The following is a 20,702-nucleotide window of genomic DNA, read 5'->3' as shown; positions in this document are numbered from 1 at the left end:
GCCAGGTAGTGTATTTGGCCTCAGAAATAAAATTCGCCTCTAGGAGATCTTTTATAGCTTTTTCTGCAGCCTCTGATTTTTTAGGAGACTGCTTTCTACGTCGCTGGGCTACAGCGCTAACTCCAGGATCTACTGTCAGCTGGTGACAAGCGACGCTAGGGTCGATTTCGGGCATGTCAGTCGTACTCCATGCGAATAGGTCGGCGTTCTCCCTGAGACAGACGATCAGCTGTGCTTTGACAAGTTCAGGAAGATCCTTGCCAATCTTGAAGTTTTTTGAGGGGTCGTTCCCGAAAGGGACCAGCTCGAATTCACCGTCAGGAATGGGTCTAAGAAGTTTCGCGTTGAGAAGATCCTTCTTTTCCCTCTTTTGTTCCTTAATGTCTTCCTTGGTGAACCTGGGATCAAGTTTTCCCAAGTTGGCATCCAGAGTGCTCGCAGCAGCTTTCCCTTTGTCCTCAGCAGGTTTGCTGGATTGGGAACCCGAGTTCTGGGATTTATTAGCCTGGAGAAAACATCTCCTTGCACTACAAGAAAACAGTCAAATTATGACGGAACGTCGTGACGGAATTTTATTTCTGTCCCAAATTAATTAAAGCGGGACGGAATTTGCGACGCTTTTGTATTATAAATATTTTGTTTTAATTTATATATATTTTTGGGATGGATTAATATTTCTGTCGCGAATTTGGGAGGGAACTAATATTTTTGCCGCAAATTTGGGACGGGATTTTTATTTCCGTCACAACTTGGTCTATTTTAATCAAAAAAAAATGTGGGAATTGTTGGAGGGAATATTTTTTTGATGAATAATGTGGGCGGGAAACTTGGCGCCACTTTATTATAATTAGTTTTTATCATTTTTAATTTTTTATTATTATTTATTATTTTCCCTAAAAAAAATAAGATAAAGATAAGTTAAAATATATGACCGGAAATCCAATCCATCCATATACACACACAACGCAATCCATCTATAAAAAAAAAAAAAAAACAAAATCACAATCCCTAACAATTCGCTCTCTCTCAAAGGTCTCAGTACAAAGCTCTCTCTTTCAATCTAACGATGAAGATAACCCATAACCCTCCATAAATTCCATCTCTCTCTCTCTCTCTCTCTCTCTCTCTCTCTCTCTCTCTCTCTCGTTCAATCGCTCTCAGCTTCTCAGTCCAGTTGCTTTCTCGTAATCAGCTCAACTTCCCAGTTCTTTGCAATTTCAGGTTTTGAATTTCCTTTCTTTCTCAGCTTCGTTCCTCAATATAGGTGATATTCTCGTTTATTTTTGTTAACTTATTTCTCTTTAATGAATTTTTTGATTTTGATGAAATGGGTTTGTTGAAATTTTGATTTTTGGTAAAAGAGTTTGTGTTTTTGTTTTTGGTAATAAGATCCTTTAATTTGACAGAAAATGCTGAATAGCTATTAACTTATACTCGATATGGATTTGAATGTTTGAGGGATGAAAGAGGTTTTTTGTTTGTTGAATATGACTATTATATTTACCACACAAAAAAAATATGACTGTTAAGATTAAGATACGTATCCAATGAACAAAAGAAAAAATGTTGAATGCTTTTATGATAGCTAAAAAGTGGTACACCTCTTTAATTTTTGCTGCAGTCATATGCAGTTGATTTGCATACATTGGCACTGTCTTTATGATCTGCAAATTGATAAGTTGGTTCTCATGTTTAAAGTACATTTATTTCTTCCTCTAGTGAAGTGTTTTCTTCCTCTTCTTCGAAGAAACATTAATCTGCTGCATAGTTTCAAAGGGATACATTTTTGTGGTTGTTTCTCGTTCTATCATTAGTTTTTGTTATCTGCAAAAATAAACTTACATGTGAATAGATTAAGTGAGAGGTCTGTTTTAATAAATTAATAGTGTAGGCGGTTTATATTTGGTGGTCTGGTTTGGTTTTTCTGTAGGCATGTGTTGTTAACTTTCTTATGCATACATATTTTTAGTTCGTGTACTTGCAGGGAGGTTGTGGTTTTGAGTTTATGTTCACTCCAGTTTGGTGTTGACTTTTGTGTGCTTCTGCCAGATTTTTTTTTATGATACATCCATTTTATTTTCTCATACAATGTTTTATATTGAAAGCTTTATTATTAATTAATTATCTTAAGTAGTGTAAGTGTTTTGTGTTTAGGCAATGGATGTGTCTGCACATAGAGAATGGATGTATAATAGGGTTCTACCTGATGGAGTGGGACTGAAAAATACCTTTTATGAGGGTGTGGAAATTTTTATTTTGCATGCTTGTCAATTAGATCAATTTAAGAATGAAGGAACAATTCGATGTCCATGCTTGATCTGTGATTGTCTAAACAGAGAAACTCTAGATGAAGTGAGAGATCACTTATATAAGAAAGGGTTTAGGACAAATTATTTTTATTGGACATCACATGGGGAAGAAATACCTGCATCGGTTCCTTTAACACAACCTGCACCAACTGTTTTTGGGCAAAATGGCTGTAGAGAAAACTTAACATCATATGAGCAGATGGTAATGGATGTGGCAGGTCCAAGTTTTTCCCCCAATGATGAACAAAGTATGGAGGAGACACCCAATGAAGAGACTCAAGCTTTCTATAATCTTTTGGCTGCATGACAATCACCTTTGTTTGAGGGGTGCAGTAGTCACTCAGAGTTGTCTGCTTCACTAGAATTGCTTACAATTAAAGCTGAGCATAATTTATGTCAAGAAGCTTATAATAAAATTGTAAACTTCTGTAAACGAACCTGGCCCCCTGATAATTGTATGCCGCCAAATTATTATAGAACAAAGAAGATGGTTGAAAGACTAGGTTTGAATTATGAAAAAATTGATTGTTATGTGAATGGATGCATGATGTTTTACAATCATGATATCAATGAGAAAGTCTGTAGATTTTGTAAAGAAGAGCGATATACATTGAAGAAAAGTGGGCGTAATAAGGTAAAGGGAGGTGTCAAGGAAACAAATGTGGTATTTGCCTATTGCGCCAAGGTTGCAAAGATTGTATGCCTCACCACCAACAGCTAGTAATATGAGATGGCATGCTGAAAATGTTCAAGAGGAAGGTGTCTTAAATCATCCATCTGATGCGGAGGCGTGGAAACATTTTGATCGAACATATCCGAGCTTTGCTGAAGAAACACGAAACGTAAGACTCGGTTTGTATTCTGATGGATTTGGTCCATTTAATATTTCAGGTAAGCCTCTTTGTATTTATCTCTTGTTGGTCCAATTTTTTGGTGATCCTCTGACTTGCTTGGCTTAATAAATTTTGTTGATTAAAAAATAAATATTATTTCAGGTAAGCCTTATTCAATGTGGCCCGTAATCGTTACTCCTTACAATTTGCCTCCATCGATGTGTATGAAAGAAGAGTATCTATTTTTGACGTTGAAGATTCCTGGGCGTAAGAACCCTAAGGGAAAAATAGACGTCTTCTTGCAACCATTGATAAATGAGCTTAAAATGCTATGGGATACGGATGTAACCACATATGATGTCTCGAAGTCCCAAAATTTCCAAATGAAAGTTGCATTGATGTGGACCATAAATGATTTTCCAACTTATGGCATGTTGTCATTTTGGTCTACTGCAGGAATGTTATCATGTCCCTATTGTATGGAACAAACAAAAGCTAAGAGACTTGAGAATGGTCAAAAGACAACATTTTTTGGTTGTCATCGACAATTTTTAGCAATGGATCATCCGTTTAGAAGGAACAAGAAGAACTTTACTAAAAATGAGCAAGAATATGCACCACACCTAAAAATTTTGAGTGGTGATGAAGTTTGTGAACGTGTATCCAAGATTCCTAAGGTTCCTGAAAGTGAACTTAAACGCCCAACTGATTATGGAGAGAAACACCACTAGAGCAAGTAGAGCATATTTTGGGATTTGCCATATTGGAAAAAACCTCATTCGACACAACTTAGATGACATGCATATTGAGAAGAATGTCTTCGATAACGTGTTCAATACTGTTATGAACATAAAGGAAAAAACAAAAGATAATGTAAAGGCAAGAAAGGATATGTCTATTATTTGTAGACATCCAGAGTTGGAGCTTGTTAACTTGGGAAATGGTAAATTGAAAAAACCTAAGACGCTATACACTTTGAGTGCAGCTCAAAGAAGAGCTGTGTATGAGTGGATTTTACAGTTGAAACTTCCAGATGGTTATGCTTCAAACATTCAAAAATGCATGGACTTAAAATCAGCAAGGCTACTAGGGATGAAGAGTCATGACGGTCATATTTTCATGGAGTGATTGCTTCCTATTGCATTTAGCTCATTGTCAGAGAAGGTTTAGAATCCTCTGGTTGAGTTAAGTCATTTCTTTAGAGATCTTTGTTCAACTACATTGAATGTTGCTCACTTGGAACAAATGGAAATAAATATGCCAATCATATTGTGCAAGTTAGAGCGAATATTTCCCCCGGGTTTTTTGACTCAATGGAACACTTACCAATTCACTTAGCATCAGAAGCAAAGTTGGGCGGGCCTGTACACTATCGTTGGATGTACCCATTTGAAAGGTAAACATATATTATTTTCCATTATATATTTTTAAATATTTCATAACATTCAAAATTTAAACTCAACTTTATGTTGAATTAGGAACCTCCATACCTTAAAGGAGAAAGTTGGAAATAAAGCACATCCAGAAGGAAGTATAGTCGAATCATACGTCGTACAAGAGATATCTACATTGGGTTCACACTATTTTGAGTCTCATATTTGGTCAAGAAGAACTAGAGTTTCAAGAAATGATGAAGGTTTTGAAGATCAATTCCTTCAACCTGGCAGAACAGCAGGACAACAAATGTGCAAAGTTATTGAAGAGAAAGAAAAGAATGCAGCTCATTTGCATGTACTTTAAAACTGTGAAGAGGTTGAACCATATCAAGAGTAAGTCAAAACTATCCTAGTAGCTTTATAGTATCAAATTATTTAATAATATAACTTATACAAATGGTTTATGTTGCAGTTTATTTGTGGAAAGTTTAAAGTCAGCTAGGCCAAACATTAGTGATGTTGATGTTGATCGGTGTATCGAAAATGAATTTCCAGAGTGGTTCAAAAATCATGTAAGTCTATTGTGATTCTAGATATAATTTTGATATTGTAGAGAGTATTTATGAACTTTAATCTTCTCAGTTTATACATAACATTGCTTGGGGACCATTGAATATAGTACACAGATAGCCTATTTATTTTGTCAATGGCTATAAGTGATAAGGGCCACAATGGAATGGAGGGAGGGCTTGCTTGCTGCCCATTTTGATGTTTTTTATTTTTATGTTGTAATAAAAGTGTAAGGGACCAATTCTGGTCAAAAACACTAAGTTTGAATTTCTAGTGTGTTTTATCCATTTTAAAGCTTGATAAAGCTTTAAATGGCGTGCTTGCCTTATTTTAAAAAGAAAATAATATGTTGAATCAAGTATAGTGAAAAGAAATCAAGAACATTAATGGGAGGGAGAAAAATAGCACATGACATGAAAGGAAAGAAGGAAGTGGTGCTGCCACACATTAAAGCACAATGAATTGTTTTCTTTCAGCCCATTCATTGAAGAAATCAATTGGAGACGTTTTTAGCATCATGGGAGACGCCCCACCATCAATTGTCTGCACAATTTCATTCTAAATCAATTTGTAACCATTTTTGCAATTATTCAGCACTAGGAATTGATGTTAGATTAATGGCTGAATTCTAAGAGTTTTCAAGAGTTATTTTCTTTGATGTTCCTTGTATTACATCATATGACCTCTTTCTTATATATAAGGGGCGAAAATCATCAATAAAGAGAAGACTATTTTTGAGTGAAAAACTACACTATGTGTGTTTTTGAGCAATTGCTCTTTGGTTTTGGATTGGACCAATTTTGATCATATCAAGAATCCTTTCTTGTGGTGATCCTCAATCTCATAGACTTATCACTTTCTTGGATTAGAAGGTGTGGCGTCCCTTTCTTTTCATTCCATTTCTTCATTTTATCCACAAACTCTGTTTGGGTCAAAATTCTGTCATTTGCCTATTTTAACCCAAATATCCATTTTCCAATCTGTTTAACATTTTGAATCACATTATCAAAGCAATTTCGTGAATTTGGAGGAAAAATAACAATTTTTGGAATATGGGACTCATCATTTGGTATTCAGAGCTCGGTTTCGTTTTGGAAAAAAATTTGTTTCAGTTTTGAAATTTGTTTCCATTGTTATCATTTCTTTTCTTCATTTTAATCTCTCTTTGATTGCTAGAAAAAAATGGAAAGATATAGTGACAAAAAAATTAAAGTTCCATTTTTTCGAGGGCAAAGAGATTCAGATGCATATCTAGAGTGGGAAAACAAAATCGAACAATTTTTTCAATGCAACACTTTCTGTAATGTTCAAAAAGTGCAGGTTGCAGCTCTTGAATTTAAAGATTATGCATTAGTGTGGTGGAATCAGACCATCAAGGAAAGAAGGAGGTATGGAGAGCCACCCATTGAAACTTGGGAGGAAATGAAAAGAATGATGAGGAGGCATTATGCACCTTCTTATCATCTTAGAGAAATACAAAGAAAGAAGGTGGAAAAGATAGCAGGTGAAAAAATATTGCAAAGAGAAAGGGAAAGAGAAAATAGAAAGAAGGAAATGATGGAAAGGATTGATAGAGGAATGGCTGATATCGCTAAAATACTAGAGGAAAATCTCTTTCAAATCCAAAATGATTATAATAAAGAGATAAAAGAAAAAGAAAGTCATGAGGAAGAAGTGAAAAGTAAGGAAAGAGAAGAGACAAAAGAAAGTGATGAAAAAGAAGTAGAGGAAAAAGGAGAAGAAAAGAAATAGAAAGAAAAGAAAATCAGAAGAAAGAAGTACAGGAGAAGGAAAAGTGTGAGAGAAATGAAGGAGGTAAACATAAAAAAACAGGGAGAGAGAAAAAAGAAAAATCATTTTTACATAATTCAGTCCCATTGTATGCAAGTTTGGATTTGAGGTCAAATCCTTTTGAAGAGAGGGAGAATGATGAGATCATGAGTTCATTAAGCATGTGGAAGGAAACTTATAAAAAAAAATTATCCTACAATAAATTTGTCCTGATATTTTGTTTCATGATTTAGTTTTTGGGCAGCATATGGTTCTTTGAATCACATAATATTTGATATAATTACATTGTACTCAATTACACTATGGAATTTCTAGTGGATGTAGTATACACGTGCTGTTGATATTGGGCTGGGATGAAATTCACAATTATGGAGATGAAGGAATGGCTCGTTATTGGCATATGATGTTTACTAGCTCTTCAACAGTTTTGAATTGTAATTGGCATGATTTCAACTCACATTAAATTGATGCAGCTGATATATTAATGGTTGAATTCATTTGAATATATAGAAGGCAAATATAAACTAGCGGTTATGGAATTTTGAAACAACCAGCATTCAACATTTTAAGACTAATCAATTTTGGCTATTCATTGGTGTTGCTTGGCTGGATCTTTGGATTGGAAAGCACTACAGAATGCTACGTGTGCTTTTGTTTAGTTCTTTCTATTTTTAATAAATAAATGTAAGGCTAATCAGCCATTTATTTATTTTCTTTAGATTAATATTAGGTATATTTTAATTTATTAGTGTCCTTTGAGTTCATGCAAGAGCTCTATAAATTGTAAGTTTTATTATGAAATAAGATATGTAGAATTTTGATTAAAAAAATACACTTTGTGTGTTGTGAGAGCTTTGTCTCTTTTTTTTGGTTCTGGATTGAACCAAGTTTATCGAGTCTTATCAATGGTTTCCTTACCGTTGTGGCGATTCTTCATAGCTTAGCATTCCTTCTTGGATTGGAAGTGAGTGTGACGCCTTCTTTCACCATTTCTTTCCCCAAATCCATATTTTTATCAAGGAATCACTTTTCTTGTGGCGATCCTCGCATCCACCGGCTTATCAATCTTTCTTGGATTAGAAAGAGTGTGGCGCCCCTGTCTCCATTCCATTTCTTCATTATTTTAGTCTTTTCACCATTTCCACCAAAATTATTCATATTTAGCTTCCGACGGCGCCGTGGTACTTCATCAATTGGTATTCAGAGCACGGTTTTGTTTGGGACAATTTTTGTTTCAATTTCGAAATCATCATCATCTTCATTTTCCATTTTATCATTGAAATTCCTTAATTTCATTTTCTTTTTGAAGTATTAGAAGAAAAAAAAATGTCTCCAAAATTAGATATCAGAGAGCTTCTCATGGTAAGGAGAATGTTTGGAAATCAGGTCAAGGAGGAGGATACAACTCAAAGAGAAAATCTTTTCCAAACAAGATGTCTAGTGCAAGGAAAGGTATGTGCTTTAATTATTGATGGAGGGAGTTGTAGTAATTTAGCTAGTACTCGATTGGTGTCTAAACTTAATTTGGACACAAAATCTCATCCTAAACCTTACAAACTCCAATGGCTTAATGAAACTGTCGAAATGATGGTTAATAAACAAGTGGAGGTTTGTTTTAGAATTGGAAAATATGAGGATGTTGTTTTGTGTGATGTAATACCAATGGAGGCTAGTCACTTGTTGTTAGGGAGACCTTGGCAATTTGATAGAAAGACTAGTCATGATGGATTTTTAAATAAATATTCATTTGTTTATCATGGAAAAAAGATTTGTCTTGCACCATTGAGTCCTAGTGAGGTTAGAGATGATCAAAAGAAATGAAAGAAAAATATGAGCAAGAAAAAAGAGAAAAAGAAAAATCAAAAGAAAAGAAAGAGAGTTTGCTTGAAAAAAAAGGAGAGATTCAAGAAATAGTCATGAACAAACAGCCCCTATATTTACTACTTTGCAAAAAGGTGGCTTTGTTGACTAACACTCAAAATTTTCCAAGTTGTACTAAATTTCCCTTGCAGGAATGTGAAGATGTATTGGCAAAGAAGGTACCACAAAAATTTGAAAGAATTGTGTTTGAACCTGGAGGTTGTATAACTTCCAAATTCGAGGACGAATTCTTTCGAAGAGGGGGAGTATGATGAGGGCCACAATGGAATGGAGGGAGGGCTTCTTTGCTGCCCATTTTGATGTTTTTTATTTTTATGTTGTAATAAAAGTGTAAGGGACCAATTCTGGTCAAAAACACTAAGTTTGAATTTCTAGTGTGTTTTATCCATTTTAAAGCTTGATAAAGCTTTAAATGGCGTGCTTGCCTTATTTTAAAAAGAAAATAATATGTTGAATCAAGTATAGTGAAAAGAAATCAAGAACATTAATGGGAGGGAGAAAAATAGCACATGACATGAAAGGAAAGAAGGAAGTGGTGCTGCCACACATTAAAGCACAATGAATTGTTTTCTTTCAGCCCATTCATTGAAGAAATCAATTGGAGACGTTTTTAGCATCATGGGAGACGCCCCACCATCAATTGTCTGCACAATTTCATTCTAAATCAATTTGTAACCATTTTTGCAATTATTCAGCACTAGGAATTGATGTTAGATTAATGGCTGAATTCTAAGAGTTTTCAAGAGTTATTTTCTTTGATGTTCCTTGTATTACAGCATATGACCTCTTTCTTATATATAAGGGGCGAAAATCATCAATAAAGAGAAGACTATTTTTGAGTGAAAAACTACACTATGTGTGTTTTTGAGCAATTGCTCTTTGGTTTTGGATTGGACCAATTTTGATCATATCAAGAATCCTTTCTTGTGGTGATCCTCAATCCCATAGACTTATCACTTTCTTGGATTAGAAGGTGTGGCGTCCCTTTCTTTTCATTCCATTTCTTCATTTTATCCACAAACTCTGTTTGGGTCAAAATTCTGTCATTTGCCTATTTTAACCCAAATATCCATTTTCCAATCTGTTTAACATTTTGAATCACATTATCAAAGCAATTTCGTGAATTTGGAGGAAAAATAACAATTTTTGGAATATGGGACTCATCATTTGGTATTCAGAGCTCGGTTTCGTTTCGGAAAAAAATTTGTTTCAGTTTTGAAATTTGTTTCCATTGTTATCATTTCTTTTCTTCATTTTAATCTCTCTTTGATTGCTAGAAAAAAATGGAAAGATATAGTGACAAAAAAATTAAAGTTCCATTTTTTCGAGGGCAAAGAGATTCAGATGCATATCTAGAGTGGGAAAACAAAATCGAACAATTTTTTCAATGCAACACTTTCTGTAATGTTCAAAAAGTGCAGGTTGCAGCTCTTGAATTTAAAGATTATGCATTAGTGTGGTGGAATCAGACCATCAAGGAAAGAAGGAGGTATGGAGAGCCACCCATTGAAACTTGGGAGGAAATGAAAAGAATGATGAGGAGGCATTATGCACCTTCTTATCATCTTAGAGAAATACAAAGAAAGAAGGTGGAAAAGATAGCAGGTGAAAAAATATTGCAAAGAGAAAGGGAAAGAGAAAATAGAAAGAAGGAAATGATGGAAAGGATTGATAGAGGAATGGCTGATATCGCTAAAATACTAGAGGAAAATCTCTTTCAAATCCAAAATGATTATAATAAAGAGATAAAAGAAAAAGAAAGTCATGAGGAAGAAGTGAAAAGTAAGGAAAGAGAAGAGACAAAAGAAAGTGATGAAAAAGAAGTAGAGGAAAAAGGAGAAGAAAAGAAATAGAAAGAAAAGAAAATCAGAAGAAAGAAGTACAGGAGAAGGAAAAGTGTGAGAGAAATGAAGGAGGTAAACATAAAAAAACAGGGAGAGAGAAAAAAGAAAAATCATTTTTACATAATTCAGTCCCATTGTATGCAAGTTTGGATTTGAGGTCAAATCCTTTTGAAGAGAGGGAGAATGATGAGATCATGAGTTCATTAAGCATGTGGAAGGAAACTTATAAAAAAAAATTATCCTACAATAAATTTGTCCTGATATTTTGTTTCATGATTTAGTTTTTGGGTAGCATATGGTTCTTTGAATCACATAATATTTGATATAATTACATTGTACTCAATTACACTATGGAATTTCTAGTGGATGTAGTATACACGTGCTGTTGATATTGGGCTGGGATGAAATTCACAATTATGGAGATGAAGGAATGGCTCGTTATTGGCATATGATGTTTACTAGCTCTTCAACAGTTTGGAATTGTAATTGGCATGATTTCAACTCACATTAAATTGATGCAGCTGATATATTAATGGTTGAATTCATTTGAATATATAGAAGGCAAATATAAACTAGCGGTTATGGAATTTTGAAACAACCAGCATTCAACATTTTAAGACTAATCAATTTTGGCTATTCATTGGTGTTGCTTGGCTGGATCTTTGGATTGGAAAGCACTACAGAATGCTACGTGTGCTTTTGTTTAGTTCTTTCTATTTTTAATAAATAAATGTAAGGCTAATCAGCCATTTATTTATTTTCTTTAGATTAATATTAGGTATATTTTAATTTATTAGTGTCCTTTGAGTTCATGCAAGAGCTCTATAAATTGTAAGTTTTATTATGAAATAAGATATGTAGAATTTTGATTAAAAAAATACACTTTGTGTGTTGTGAGAGCTTTGTCTCTTTTTTTTGGTTCTGGATTGAACCAAGTTTATCGAGTCTTATCAATGGTTTCCTTACCGTTGTGGCGATTCTTCATAGCTTAGCATTCCTTCTTGGATTGGAAGTGAGTGTGACGCCTTCTTTCACCATTTCTTTCCCCAAATCCATATTTTTATCAAGGAATCACTTTTCTTGTGGCGATCCTCGCATCCACCGGCTTATCAATCTTTCTTGGATTAGAAAGAGTGTGGCGCCCCTGTCTCCATTCCATTTCTTCATTATTTTAGTCTTTTCACCATTTCCACCAAAATTATTCATATTTAGCTTCCGACGGCGCCGTGGTACTTCATCAATTGGTATTCAGAGCACGGTTTTGTTTGGGACAATTTTTGTTTCAATTTCGAAATCATCATCATCTTCATTTTCCATTTTATCATTGAAATTCCTTAATTTCATTTTCTTTTTGAAGTATTAGAAGAAAAAAAAATGTCTCCAAAATTAGATATCAGAGAGCTTCTCATGGTAAGGAGAATGTTTGGAAATCAGGTCAAGGAGGAGGATACAACTCAAAGAGAAAATCTTTTCCAAACAAGATGTCTAGTGCAAGGAAAGGTATGTGCTTTAATTATTGATGGAGGGAGTTGTAGTAATTTAGCTAGTACTCGATTGGTGTCTAAACTTAATTTGGACACAAAATCTCATCCTAAACCTTACAAACTCCAATGGCTTAATGAAACTGTCGAAATGATGGTTAATAAACAAGTGGAGGTTTGTTTTAGAATTGGAAAATATGAGGATGTTGTTTTGTGTGATGTAATACCAATGGAGGCTAGTCACTTGTTGTTAGGGAGACCTTGGCAATTTGATAGAAAGACTAGTCATGATGGATTTTTAAATAAATATTCATTTGTTTATCATGGAAAAAAGATTTGTCTTGCACCATTGAGTCCTAGTGAGGTTAGAGATGATCAAAAGAAATGAAAGAAAAATATGAGCAAGAAAAAAGAGAAAAAGAAAAATCAAAAGAAAAGAAAGAGAGTTTGCTTGAAAAAAAGGAGAGATTCAAGAAATAGTCATGAACAAACAGCCCCTATATTTACTACTTTGCAAAAAGGTGGCTTTGTTGACTAACACTCAAAATTTTCCAAGTTGTACTAAATTTCCCTTGCAGGAATGTGAAGATGTATTGGCAAAGAAGGTACCACAAAAATTTGAAAGAATTGTGTTTGAACCTGGAGGTTGTATAACTTCCAAATTCGAGGACGAATTCTTTCGAAGAGGGGGAGTATGATGAGGGCCACAATGGAATGGAGGGAGGGCTTGCTTGCTGCCCATTTTGATGTTTTTTATTTTTATGTTGTAATAAAAGTGTAAGGGACCAATTCTGGTCAAAAACACTAAGTTTGAATTTCTAGTGTGTTTTATCCATTTTAAAGCTTGATAAAGCTTTAAATGGCGTGCTTGCCTTATTTTAAAAAGAAAATAATATGTTGAATCAAGTATAGTGAAAAGAAATCAAGAACATTAATGGGAGGGAGAAAAATAGCACATGACATGAAAGGAAAGAAGGAAGTGGTGCTGCCACACATTAAAGCACAATGAATTGTTTTCTTTCAGCCCATTCATTGAAGAAATCAATTGGAGACGTTTTTAGCATCATGGGAGACGCCCCACCATCAATTGTCTGCACAATTTCATTCTAAATCAATTTGTAACCATTTTTGCAATTATTCAGCACTAGGAATTGATGTTAGATTAATGGCTGAATTCTAAGAGTTTTCAAGAGTTATTTTCTTTGATGTTCCTTGTATTACATCATATGACCTCTTTCTTATATATAAGGGGCGAAAATCATCAATAAAGAGAAGACTATTTTTGAGTGAAAAACTACACTATGTGTGTTTTTGAGCAATTGCTCTTTGGTTCTGGATTGGACCAATTTTGATCATATCAAGAATCCTTTCTTGTGGTGATCCTCAATCCCATAGACTTATCACTTTCTTGGATTAGAAGGTGTGGCGTCCCTTTCTTTTCATTCCATTTCTTCATTTTATCCACAAACTCTGTTTGGGTCAAAACTCTGTCATTTGCCTATTTTAACCCAAATATCCATTTTCCAATCTGTTTAACATTTTGAATCACATTATCAAAGCAATTTCGTGAATTTGGAGGAAAAATAACAATTTTTGGAATATGGGACTCATCAATAAGTTTCACACAACATCATGGAGTGAAGGAAAAACTACTGCTAACAATGGTGTGTCTGTCAAAGGAACTGATTATGGGCAATGTCAATATGATTATTATGGTAACCTTAATGAGATTGTGCAATTGGAGTACCCAGGGGAACCAATAAAGAGAGCTGTGTTTTTTAAATGTTCATGGTATGACCCGACCTCTAACATTGGAACAAGAGTCCATAAACATCATGGAATCATTGAAGTTAATTCACAAAGGAGTTATTCAAAATATGAACCATTTATTTTGGCTTAACAAGCAATTCAAGTGTATTACACACCATATCCTGAAAAATGACACGATAATACAAACTGGTTGGTGGTTATTAAGACAAAAGTAAGAAGCACAATCGATGCAAGATGTTATGCAATAAGTCAGACACAAGCTTACCAAGAAGTTGAAAACGTGCAAGTGTTACCGGTTACTCCTGAAGTTGAACAAATTGACAACTTACGAGATAATGGTAGTAATTTTGAAGAAGTAGATGATGACCCAACTAATGATGGATCAACTGATGATGAAGTGGAAAGTGAAGAATTAGAAGAATTTTATTATAATGATTCAACTAATGAAGATATTCCAGATGATTATGTTGGATCTGATGATGATTAAATTAGTAAAAAATAGAGATATTTCAGCTGTGTATTTGTTTTCATTTTGAAGTCATATTGTATGGCACTTCCATAGTTTGCTACTGTCCTAGAGACTCATTTCTGTTTCTGTTTCTTTTGTTTCTGTTTGCTGTATTTTTCATTTTTTTTTTGTGTTACTGTCCTGACACTTCCATATATGTGAACACCGTTTTTGTACGCTTCTTTGTTTTTAGTTTATGCATTTACTAATGTCTTGTTCTTTTATTTGCGAAGTCATATTATACACAATATTATATCATGGTTAGACGATATATTATTGCTTTTATTTATTTATTTATTACATATGATGTGATTAATCTATATGTCTTTATCATTCGTTTAGATGTCAGGTATTGGTAGACCAAAAGGAAGACCGAGAGGATCTGGAGGTAAAGGGAATGGTAAGGTTCCAACCATTCCTACTAGTGTGGAGCAAAGGAGCACTACTGAGTATACAACTCCACGCGTCGGCACACGTTCTCCGTCATGTTGTAATCATGGTGCTCCTCTTGGTACTGTTCCTACTCCGTCCATTCCTCCTAGTTCAAAGAAAATGAACACTTCTAAGAATGCTCATCTTGGTACTATTCCTACTCCATCATCAAGTAATCCAAGTGTTCATCTTAGTACTTCACATGTTCCATCTCCTATAACAGAGAGATCACTGACTCCACAATATCCAACAGCACCAATAGACACAGAGTCCGAGACCGCGCCACTAACAGAAGAAGATAATGATCACAATAGCCAACCTGAAAATTTTATCCCATTTGGAGACCCTACCTTACCTGGTCCTCATAATCCACATCTACCATGGGACAAAGATCTTACTGATAACAAAATTTGGATTTATACTCTTAAAGGATAGTAAGTCAAGTTGTTTATTTAATTTAATATGCATGTATAGTTCTCAGTTTTAATTTATTGTAGATTATATATTCTTTTTTATTTAATTTGTTAATACATGTGTTAAATTTGGCAGCTTTTATCCTATATCGAAGGCAATTGAATCTATCTTTGATGGCCCTTACAACAATTGGAAATGTTGCAACGATAAAATAAAAGAAATGTGGTTTAATGAGTGGGCGGTAATGCATCTTGGTTATTTGCTATCTTTTCATAGTGTTGTAACTTTGAACTGTTTTGAATTGAATTTTCTATTCCCATTTTCAATAATTTCAGAAAAACTACAAATGGATTGGTGAACAGGAGGCAACTATTAGGGCCACATGGGAATCAAAAGCTAAGGATCTACTAAGAAAGATAATGGTGAGAGTACGTGAAACAGTGTCAGAAAAACCCAAATGGATTACTGAAGCTGTGTGGGCACAATTGCTTGCAATGTGGGGAGATGATCATTACATTACAAATTGATGTGTGGCAGCTAGTAATTGTGATTCAGATGTCGGAGGTTAATTGCACACCCAAGGATCTAAGAATCAACTAAAGCATGAACTTGAATTGGTAATTTCTATTTTAATTATGATAATATCTTAACTTGTTTTCTTTTAATATACTTACAATTTGTATGTCTCTAAACAAGTGCAGAACAAAAGGTTAGGAAGAATTCCACACAAGGGAGAACTGTTCAAAAAATGTCACACTAGGAATGGGTCACAAACCTTTGTTGATAAGAGATCAACTGAAACATATGTGAGTATCAAGTTATTTGCTTCTTTAATTTTACTTGGTTTGTGTAAGTAGAAAAAAAGTCGAGACTTGTAGTTTATCTTTTGGGTCTGTTTTGGACTGCTGAAATGCACTATGGTCTGTTTATTTTTTCTCTATGCAGCCGTGATTCTGATTTGAGCATCAACTTTGTGCTTGTTTGACAGATATATTATCGGCAACTGTGGCCTTTTATCTACTTTAGTTTTTGGCTTGCATTTATGTTTGGTGCTTTTTTGTTATTGCAGTACTGGTGGTTTGGATAGATTGTATGAATCTAGTAATGTATGAGGTTGATGTAGTTGTTTTTTAGTAATTGAATGACTTGTTATAGGACTCATGTATTGCCTTTATAATTTGGTTTGTTGGGATGTTCTGTTTAGGTACAATGCAGTGTTCCCTCCTTAATTTGCCTTCTTAAACTGTGTTGCTTGTTAGACTATCTTATTTATTCAGTTATTTATTTTTCAAAAAAACTTCGTAAATCTCTGTTCACAAGCTGAGTCTCAACCTCATCCTTCTGAGGCTGGTAATGATGAGAGTGGTACTCAACCCAAGCCTATTGATTATGATACACTAATGATTGAAGCTGTTGGAGGAAGAAATGCAAAGGGTAGAGTATATGGGCTTGGTTTGGATGGCAGCATGCGCACCCGTGGCTCAACGTCTAAATCCAATAAATATTCAAATTATACTGATATTGCACGTGGTATGAGTGGAGAGGTTGAGGCGCGTTTAAGGCAAAATATTGCAGAGAAACAACAAACAATCAATTCCATTAAGGCTCGTCAAAACAGAATGATTGCTGCATTCGCTAAACATGCAAATATAGATTTGGATTTAATGGATTTAGATGAGGATGATCACTCTGTTGATAATGCTACTCGTGGAAGCAATGCAACTGTTGGTGCTGATGTGGAAGAATAATATTGATGGTTTATGAATGTAGGAAACAGTTTGATATTTTGTAAGCACTTTCTAGTTATTAGAACTTTAACCATTGTGAGTGTTGAGAAAATAGTTTGATATTTGTTGTTATTTTTGGATGGTTATGTGCTAAGTTAATAATGAAACAATTTATGTTTACTAATGATTTGTAGTATCAAATTTGGAACTTGATGATAGACACAAGTTAATGTGCATCATATAAATATATATTAAATTTTTGGGAGAATTTTAAAAATTGCATAAAATTTAGTTGTGACAGAATATTTTATATAATTCTGTCCCAAAAGATATATTAAAAAATAAATTAGATTTACATTAATTTCATTTTGTCCCAAACTCCGTCACAACATTGGGACGGAATAAAAGTATTCTGTTGCAACATTGGGACGAAAACAAAGATGTGTTAAAAAAAATAAAAAATAATTTCATTCCGTCCCACATTCCATCCCAAATAATTCCGTCTCCAACTGATTGCGACATCACTATTTGCGACGAAAGAAAATTGTCGCAATTTCCGTCCCAGATTTCAATTGGGACGGATATTTACACTATTGTGCGACGGAATATTCCGTCCCAGATCAGTGTTTTTCTTGTAGTGTTGCAGCTTCGATGTCTCCGTTGAGAGAGGCGATGATGACCTCTTTTGCATGGTATTTCAACTTCAGATGAGCGGTTGAACATGCAACACCTAGCTGGGCGAGCCCGGTTCTCCCTATAATGCAATTATAGAGAGAAGGGCAGTCGATCACCAGGAATGGGATCTTTATTGTTTCTTGGCCTCCTTTTCGTCGAAGGTGACCTGTAGCTCCACGTATCCCCATGGTTGAGTAGACGAGCCGTTGAAGCCGTAGAGTTCATTTCCATCGTAAGGAGAAAGGTTTTTCTCCGTCAGTTGAAGAGTTTTGAACAGGCTGGTGTACATGATGTCGCACGAGGCCCCTATGTCAATCAGGACTCGACGGACGTCTGTGTTGGCCATCGATGCTCACACGAGCAAAGGGATGGCAGAATTTGAGGCTCCACCAGGCATTTTGAGTCGTAGAACGCCAGAGGTGGTCTTCCTCCGTGGTTGGAGGGGACCAGCAAGTTGACGCTCATGAGCTCTTCGAACTTTCTTTTCATGCTTCCCATGGAGATGTCCAGTGTTCCTCCCGTGATGACGTTGGCAGAGGGTAACTGCTCCCAAGTGCATGAGTAAGAGGTGATTTCCACGTTGTCAGGGAAATCACCGAGATGTTCCACGGACATGGCAATTGTTTTGCTAGGTTCGAAGCTGTCACCGATGAGTTCGACGGTCTTTCTTTCTACTTCCGGGTTCTTCACGAATTGTTTGAGCCAACCTCTTTGGATGAGGAGCTTGAAAGCATCCTTCAGATGGACGCAGTCATCGGTGGTGTGTCTGTGGCATTTGTGGAATCGACAGTGCTTTGTTTTGTCGACCCCCTTCCTCTCCTGAGATGGAGCCTTTGGTGGCTTGACGCCAGCTTCTGTCAGATCGGCTACGACGATCTCAGCGAGGATTTTCTCCCTTGACATGGCCAAAGGAGTGTACTCGGTGAAGTGACCGTTGGGTCTTTTGCTTTCCAGAGCAGCTTTGCCATCCTTCTTTTTTTCGTGGAAGAGCTTTTTGGAGGATTCAACAGCAAGCTCCTCCTTCCTGGATTTGTTGAGGCTGTCCGCGTACAGCTCCTCCTCATAAGCTATGTAGATCTTTGTGATCACTAGGAACTCGTTGAGAGTCCTTGGGCGATCTAAGCGGACAGCTTTCTTTACGTATGTGCCTTCGCGTAGACCTTTGGCGATGAGGTACCGCTTCATTGTTTCATCGGCACCTCGTACCTGAACATCTTCTTTGTTGAACCTCTCGATGTAGTCTCGAAAGGGTTCGCTCTTTCCTTGAACAATGGCTTCGAGGGATGCCACCGTTTTTGGTTGCGTCCTTGAAGCGGTGAAGTGGGTTGTGAACTCGTAACAGAGGTCGCTCCATGAATCGATGGAGTTTCTCCTTAAGTTCTTAAACCAGGTGACGGCTCCTCGTGTTAGTGTAGTGACGAAAAGCTTGCATTTTACGGCACCTTGCACCGATCTATAAGTGAGAACTGCCTCAATGTTCTCGATGTGCTCGTCTGGGTCAGTTGTCCCGTCGTATGAATCCATCTGGGGAGGCTTCTTTGGACCGCGGGGGATAGGAGATTCTCGGATGCGCCGTGTGAATGGACCGTCTGGGAGGAGACCGCCTTGGAGGAGTTCGCCTGGGTGGTCTCCTTCTCGTTGACCTCCTGGTGTAACTCGAAGATCTGACGCTTACTGAATGTTGTGGAGTTCTGGAACGTGATTGGCGAGGGCTCCTTCCTCTTCTGCTACGTACCGGGGAAGGAGTCTGTTTGGTTCGGACCAGTGGGCGTGCTTGCTCTAGATCCATCAGGCATCGGTTCTGTTCCTCGATTAACGACGTTTGTCGTTGAACCGTGCAGAGCAAGTTGCTGACGAGGGCACCAGTTGGCGTGGTATCTTCAGGCAGTGGCGGAGCCAGAAATTTTAGATTGTGGGGGCAATATTCAGATACCAAAAAATTTTGGCTCCTATGTATATTATGCAATTGTCCCTAATATAATTTCTGGTTCCTACATATATTATGTAATGTCTCTATTTCCACTCATAATTAAGAATAGTGCAATTATTAGTGTACAATTAGAAAAAGTAATTAAGATTATATTAAAAATTGAAATGATCATTTAATTTAAAACAAAATTTTATTACAAATGAATCACTCATAGCACAAAAAAATATATATTATGATTTTTTTGGGGTCAATAGGTTGGTAATTTGAGCTCACACATTTTAAATATGGAGAAGTTGGGTGTTCGGAGTTCAAAACACGACTCCTACATATATTATGCAATGTCCCTAATAATTGAGCTAAACTCACGGGAAAATATATCATGATTAATGGATCAATTTATCAATAATTGAGATATTAAATAATTTGACTAATTTTACTTTGATAATATAAGTTTCTTTTTACTAACTAATGGGGGCATGAAGTAGGCTTAACACTATTACTAGTATTAGAATTAGAATATTTGTGGAGGCACATGCCCACACAAGGGCATATGTAGCTCCGCCCCTGTCTTCAGGTGTCTCTGTAGGTCGGGGAGGACCCTGCAAAGGTCTTTCTTGGAGGGGAACTATTTGTACAGGTTCCTCTCTGGGTGTGGCCACAGGTGAAGGTGAGGATGTCATATCATCCCGTTGAGGGATGCGTATCTCACTTCGTATCTGGGAGCTAGCACCATTGGCAGCCATGGTAATTTTTTGGAAAGCTTTAGTTTTTAGGAATATAAAAACGGGGAGAGCTTATATTTCCCACAGACGGCGCCACTGATCGTACCTGATCAGAAGGTGACTGCTGGTGCTCTGAATGCGGTGGTTTAGACGGTGGTGGAATGCGTCAGAATGCTTCTTGGAGCGGATGGGGGGTGTGTACCTGCAGGCACTCCAACGCTCAAGTCAGTAGAGATCAGAGAGTGAGGGTTTAGAAGGAAGAGATAGATTCTACCTTGGGGATTGCAGTGAGTCCCCTATTTATAGAGGTGGAGGGCTGCAGAGCCGTTGTAGTGGCACACCTGGCTCTGGCGGTTACAAAATAGTGGGAAGTGTAACCGCCAGAGTTTATTGCGGGAACGTGCAGAGAGACGTTGTGGCTCGTTTGAACAGGTCTCGC

General features: G+C 36.1%; 1 protein-coding gene and 2 pseudogenes across 3 annotated transcripts in view; 2 read left to right on the top strand and 1 right to left on the bottom strand.

Annotated features, from left to right (window-relative positions):
- The window catches only part of LOC146905907 (beta-amyrin synthase-like), a 38,977-nt pseudogene that overhangs the window by 14,349 nt on the left and 3,926 nt on the right, over positions 1–20,702 (bottom strand). The gene's annotated exons all lie outside the window — the stretch shown is intronic.
- Positions 979–15,357, top strand: LOC146905908 (uncharacterized). The gene is made up of 2 exons (XM_085730696.1): positions 979–1,221; positions 14,706–15,357. The coding sequence occupies exon 2, from the start codon at positions 14,706–14,708 to the stop codon at positions 15,228–15,230; it is 525 nt and encodes a 174-aa protein (XP_085586822.1). The 5' UTR covers positions 979–1,221; the 3' UTR covers positions 15,231–15,357.
- On the top strand, positions 2,029–4,535 carry LOC146905909 (uncharacterized; annotated as a pseudogene). Its single transcript, XR_015020627.1, has 2 exons — positions 2,029–3,200; positions 3,305–4,535. The product of XR_015020627.1 is annotated as an uncharacterized LOC146905909 (transcript).

Source organism: Medicago sativa, chromosome 7 (assembly GCF_051527215.1).
Source record: "Medicago sativa cultivar Bolivia chromosome 7, Bolivia_mono, whole genome shotgun sequence".
Lineage (NCBI taxonomy): Eukaryota > Viridiplantae > Streptophyta > Magnoliopsida > Fabales > Fabaceae > Medicago > Medicago sativa.
This window is presented reverse-complemented; position numbering and strand designations above follow the sequence as displayed.

What these genes read in the sequence shown, in the direction of transcription:
- LOC146905908 (XM_085730696.1), top strand. Translation starts at nt 14,706, where the DNA reads ATGTCAGGTATTGGTAGACCAAAAGGAAGACCGAGAGGATCTGGAGGT.